General features: G+C 34.0%; 1 protein-coding gene across 1 annotated transcript in view; it reads right to left on the bottom strand.

Annotated features, from left to right (window-relative positions):
- Window positions 1-78: 78 nt before the first annotated feature.
- LOC111085409 (glucoside xylosyltransferase 1-like) overlaps window positions 79-6,414 on the bottom strand; it is an 8,084-nt gene continuing 1,748 nt past the window's right edge. The window contains exons 2-5 of the mRNA XM_022383831.1: window positions 4,855-5,029; window positions 3,066-3,200; window positions 418-613; window positions 79-110 (exon numbers count right to left, since the gene is read on the bottom strand). Of these exons, the coding sequence (XP_022239539.1) occupies window positions 79-110; window positions 418-613; window positions 3,066-3,200; window positions 4,855-5,029 (538 nt within the window). The remainder of the gene's footprint in view (window positions 111-417; window positions 614-3,065; window positions 3,201-4,854; window positions 5,030-6,414) is intronic.

The following is a 6,414-nucleotide window of genomic DNA, read 5'->3' as shown; positions in this document are numbered from 1 at the left end:
TTGATAAACTTAACTATTTAATCAGCCAAACCCCACCATTTAAACCTAAAAACAAAACAAAAACATTGATAAACTTAACTATTTAATCAGCCAAACCCCACCATTTAAACCTAAAAACAAAACAAAACATTGATAAACTTAACTATTTAATCAGCCAAACTCCACCATTTAAACCTAAAAACAAAACAAAAACATTGACAAAATTAACTATTTAAAACTGCGAAAAAAAGACATATCTTTCAAGATTTTAGGGCTATATGCTTAAATTATATTAAATCAAGTGTTATTAGATTTGAAATCAGGTTCAAAAGATGAATTAAAACCTGGCGGTTTGGCATTAAACTACTGACTAACAATACCAACCGTGAATCTTGTAATAGGAAGCGTATCTACAGGAGTATCGAACACTTTACTAACCCTGATCTTTGTATATAGGAATGTTAATTCTGTGACTGGGGTACCAGCCTGTACGTGGTGCTGGAGACTCAATGGCCAAGCCCATAACGTTTTCCGGTCGGAAACGACGTATATGGTTGTAGAATTCCGTCACAGGGCGTAGAAACAGAACGTCAGTGTCAGCCAAAACAACAGCATCGATATGTCGTAGACTAGACTGTTTGGAGGTAGCAACAACATTAATAAACACAACAAATAAAGAACTCACTCAAATCCAAATACCGTATGTTGGTCTAGTATGCAAACATCAGACATTGAAATATTACATGTTTTCTCAGTATGCTATAAAGTGATGTGGGCTTCTTTGCAATGATCGATTACTAGATACGTAAAATGATTTTAAGACCACAACAAGTCATTGATTATAATATGTTGTATAACTAATGTGTTTCCTATATAGTACTTTATTTTTATAAAAATTTTAAAAGTAATTTTAAGATAATAAAATTTTTCGTTGTGTGAAACAGGCCCGTGAGCAGAATGTTTGAATTGGGGATTCTCAATTGTGAGATCAAAACGGCAACACATATTTTATCAAGCACAGTCAGCATGCAAAGCATGCTAATGCTACGGGGGTCTGGGGCATGCCCCCCAGAACATTTGTAAAAAAAAAAATAGGTGCTATGAGATTAAATCTGGAAGCAATTTTGCATGAAATATAGCTTAAACTATTGCATGGCTGTTCATTCAAAATCCACAAACATTCAAAACGTTAAGTACCCTAAGTTGCAGCTACGCTATAACTGTACAAGAATATTTTTTTACATCACAAAAATAAAGGTTTCAACCGAACCTTGTTGGTTGGTGTAGCATATTCCAAATTATATGTTTTCACGGATATGAGAGTAAGAGAATAGAAAACACAACTTCGTTATTCATGGATAACATGATGCATGTTACATAGTTTGAAAACATTACAATCATGATATTTTAGATCTAGCTTAATTCGTAATGTGGTTTAAAATAAGTATTTAATTGTTCTAGAACACCGAGTCCGGGCGTGGTTAATGATTAGCGTTATTGAAATGTGAATCCGAGGTTTATGTTTCTTGGTCCTTTGCCAGAAAAACTTGCTCCGCAATTTGGATCCGAGAGTGAATTATAAGAGTGACAGTCAAATCCCACTATTCGGCCAGACAAGAGAAGCCTAGGAGCTGGTGATGAATGATGTGGACAAACTACTTTACCTATAGTCTATCATTTTGAGATTAGGTACTGTTTTGGACACAGTAGTTTTTCACGACATTTCGGAAAATATGTACATCAACAGAACAAACTTTGGTTTATCACTGAAAGAAAAAAATTACATTAAAGTCTGGTTATGTAGTTATATTATCTTCTAAAAGGCAACTGATGTCAGTTGAGTTGATAGAGTCTGGTTACGTGGTTATATTATTTTCACATCAGGTCTAGCAATATGGATTAGATTATAATTAACCAATTTTCATATATCGTTGAAGCAAAAATTGACTGCAAAGCATGCGTGTTGCAGTTCGACAAATAATACTGACAGAAGTCATGTTAGTTTTTTGTGTTTTTGATGCTTACTTTGATAATGCTTACAGGTCTCAGTATAAACTTTTTTTTTAGAATGATCCGTCAATCGTTTTTTTTCCTTTTTCTTTGCGGGCCTGGCATGGTCAGGTGGTTATGGCGTTCGATTCACAGTATGCGGGTTGCAGGTTCGAATTCTCGTCCCATCAAACATGCTCGCCCTTTCAGCCGTGGGAGCTTTATAATATGACGGCCAAACCCACTATTTGTTGGTAAAAGAATCGCCCAAGAGTTGTCGGTGGGTGGTGATGACTATCAGACTTTCTCTGCTAATTTAGGGAGAACTAGTGGAGATAACCCTCGTGTAGTTTTTCGTAAAATTCCTAACAAACCTTTTTTTCGCTCTTAGTGAACTTCCTATTGAAATTCTCTGTTTGAGTATTTATTATTTGAACGAAATTGTTGTTGTGCATGCATATTTTATTAGTTTTAGAAGCATGTGGTCTTCAGTAGATGAAATTGTGCGCATATTACCTAACACAACGGCTCTCAGCTTGTAGTCCGAAGACCGTTATTGTACAATGAACCCTTCAAGGTGGTTTGTGGAAAGGTTGGATAATTAGGGTGGCGATATTTTGGCGGGAGAGCCCAAATATAACGACGGTAGAAACAGAAGAATTGGGGACGTCAATTACCTAACATAACTATCACTTTGCTCTCAATACTTTTTATTTATTATTCCTTTCGAATTTAGCCACTCCTTAAAAGCATATTTTTTCATTTAAAACAAATAATTAAAAACAGTTAAGAAAACGTTGGTTTTTACTGTTATCATTTGCAAAAAATTATTTTAATGTGAAGGGGGCGCAATGGAAACTTTGCTGAGTTAGTGGGCGCCGCTATTTAACATAAAGATCTTTTGTTCAGAGGTTTATATGTCCATGAAGTAAGTTTCAAATTTGATAACAGGATGTGGTCTGGCTCTGAAATATAAGCTAGTTACTAAATTATTGCCAAGATGTGTATATAGAGTTGGCAATTTATATATCAAGATAGCCCAGGGGAAAATATAGGTACTTTAAAAAGTAAACAGCCATCTCGGTAAAATAACTTACCGGCAAAAAAATTTTATGAGTAGAACACAAGCTGTATAACCATTTCCATTCACTAACATTCAGCCAATCAGGATACATTATTCCATGATATTCGAAGGTCACGTGCTTCATTGCATCTTGAGACCATGAATTCACCTGTAAATTCATATATATTTATATTTATCTCCAGATAAAAACTACATAGTGTTCGACCATATTACTCTAATATGAAAAATCTATTTCACTGTTCTCTTACCGAATCTCATGATCTCAGATTTCTGGGAAAGCGACTTTAACCGAATAATTTTCGTACAATTTAAACTTCTTTTTCATTGGTGGTGATACATGTCAGTACCTGAAATCTGACAGAATCTTGATGTCTTTTTAATGCTGTGAGTAAAGCAGTTGCCAGAGCTCTCAGGAATCTATATCATGACTAGACGGTTAAATACTAACAACTAAATACAGCAGCGCTACTCTTAAAAGTCAAATAATATTTTAGACAATAGAATAATAATAATAATAACAATTGCGTTTCACATTCTAATGAACAATAGACATTTTGCATAACTAATTTCTATCTAATTTTGAATCTTCCAAACTTATCAAAATGAATTCCTGTGTTATAAGAATACGAGCCATCTTGTGTTAAGATTTTGGCAATTATAACAGTATGAAGATAATCTAACAACATAATGCTTTCTTAGATTGAATTTCTTTTTTAAAATTTCATACCTAAAAACCTTTGAATTCTCACTCTGGTAAGCCACTTCATGTCACAAGGATGACTACACTCTAAATATATGACTAACGTATCTCCCAAAAGTCAACTAATGCCACAAGGATGACTTAGAGTCTTGGTACTTTGTTATATTATCTCCCAAAAGTCATCTAATATGATTAGGATGACTTAGAGTCTTAGTACTTTGTTATATTATCTCCCAAAAGTCATCTAATATGATTAGGATGACTAGAGTCTGGTAATATGGTTATATTATCTCATAATAGTCAATTAATACGATTAGGATGACTAGAGTCTGGTAATATGGTTATATTATTCCCAGGATTTAACTAATGTGAATAGGATGACTATAGTCTAGTTACATGGTTAAATTATCCTCTAATAGTCAACTAATGCCACAAGGATGACTAAAGCCTTGTTACATGGTTATATTATCTCCCCAAAGTCAACTAATATGACTGGGATGACTATAGTCTGGTTACATGGTTATATTACCTTCCAAAATTCAATTAATGTCAGTAGAACGGATACAGTTTGGTTATATGGTCATAGTTTCTCCCAAAAATTGAAGATTGTCATTAGGATGTCTAAAATCTGGTTACATAGCTAGATTATGTTTCTAAAGTCAGCTAATTTCAGTAGAACGGACGGATACAGTTTGATTACGTAGTCAAATTATCTCCCAAAAGTCAACTAACGTTAGTAAGATTTAATAGAGTCTGGTTATGTGGTTATACTATCTGGCAAAAGCCATTTATTGCTGCCAGAATGAACATTATCTGATTACTTGGTTACATTATCTCCCATAAATCGTCATATGTAACCAGGATGAATAGAGTTTGATTACGTGCTTATATGAATACAGCCTAGTTAATCTTTTATCACCAGTACAAATATAGACTAGTAACGTGACTATATTATCTCTTACCAGTAACTGCTCACCAAGATAAGTGTTAACTAACTTTCTACATTATGCCATTTATAATAACGATGAAACATTTGATTTTATATTTTTCCTGATTTGATATTCTAAACCATCCCATAATAACAGCGAATTTCGTAACTTACAGCTTCTTCAATTGGATCTCTCAAATGATCTTCAGTCATGAGGATGATGTGAAGAGGATTTCTGCAGAGGGCAATAGCTGATTTGATCATGATGATTGCCTGTTCTATTCTGTCTCCGCAGATGGTGGTAGTCATGTACACAGTGTCAGGATGTCGCTCGACTTTCTCAAATCCCCTACCAGTAGCGAGAATATAAAACTGATATAAAACTTGTAAATACTCCTAGAAACAGTCCAAACATTTTACATAACACTTTTAGTTTGAAAAAAAAAAAAGAATTAATGAAGATGCATTTGAAAAAGACTTTATTCAATTTTACTTAAAAATCGGGCCGACATGGCCAGGTGATTAGGGGCGCTTGTCTCGCAATCTGATGGTCTGGGGTTCGAATCCCCGTCCCATCAAACATGCTCGCCCTTTCAGATGTGGTGGCGTTATAAAGAAACGTTATAAAAATTACTTAAAAATCAAAATGAAACAAAATTCGATTTTTTGTTTGTTTGTAGTTATGCACAAAGCTACACAATGAACTATCTGTGCTCTGCCCATCACGGGTATCGAAACTCGGTTTCTAGCGTACAAAATCCGAAGGATGACTGCTGAGTTATTCGCGCATATTACTTTAAATGTATTTTAAGATATCGGTATTGTAATATTAATCTTGTTTGTATGCTGTGTTTTATCCCTTCATTTAATACTCAGCAAATCAGTAATAAATAAGACAAAACCTAATACGAACACTTAGTGGGAAATAAAAGTAATTTTCTAAAGTGTTAAATTAAGGGTCTAATTTTAATATATTGGGAAAACGGTTTGAGTGACAGTTGGTTTTCATATTATACATGTACAAACTTTACCATAAAGTCCACGTGTGCGGACAAGGTCCCGTTCACATGGAAAATTTCAATTCTCATTCTATCACTACCATTTGTTCGTAGTATCAAATTTTACAAGCTCCCCCTTTGCTTGTCTGTGCTGTATGATTGATTTAGTGGTTATATTTTAGAATTTTATTATCAGACTCGAATGCTGATGTAAGGTTCAATATGACATAACCTAACCCTCATGAACAGGATGTCAAAACGCTAGAAGGCTTTTACAGTAATGGCTCATTACCATGATTGGACGACATCATTTGACATGTTACATGATATTTAAGGAAACTGATTACTTTACAGTATAAGGTGTATAAGGATGTTAATAAATTGGCCAGTGAGTTTGGGTGTTAATGATTGGTGATTTTCAGTAAAACAATTGCCGTTGTAAGAAAATGGTTTGACATTAAGGAATATCACTGTTTTTGTGCTGAAAGTCCGGGAGCTTTGCTAAGCTGGTAACATGTTGTGATGCTTTGGCTGTCAGACGTCACACTTTTTGTAAAACGACAAAGAAATAATTAATAACTTCCCAGTTTATCATTATTAGTTTTTGTCACAGTTAATTCCTAGACGAATTTAAACTATAAATAAAAAACTCTGAATAAGTAAATTATCTAACGAAAATAAGCAAAATCAAGTGGATATTTTAATCATTTTAGGAGCGCTCTTGGTTGTGTAAAGA

Source organism: Limulus polyphemus, unplaced genomic scaffold (genome assembly GCF_000517525.1).
Source record: "Limulus polyphemus unplaced genomic scaffold, Limulus_polyphemus-2.1.2 Scaffold373, whole genome shotgun sequence".
NCBI classification, from domain to species: Eukaryota; Metazoa; Arthropoda; class Merostomata; order Xiphosura; family Limulidae; genus Limulus; species Limulus polyphemus.
This window is presented reverse-complemented; position numbering and strand designations above follow the sequence as displayed.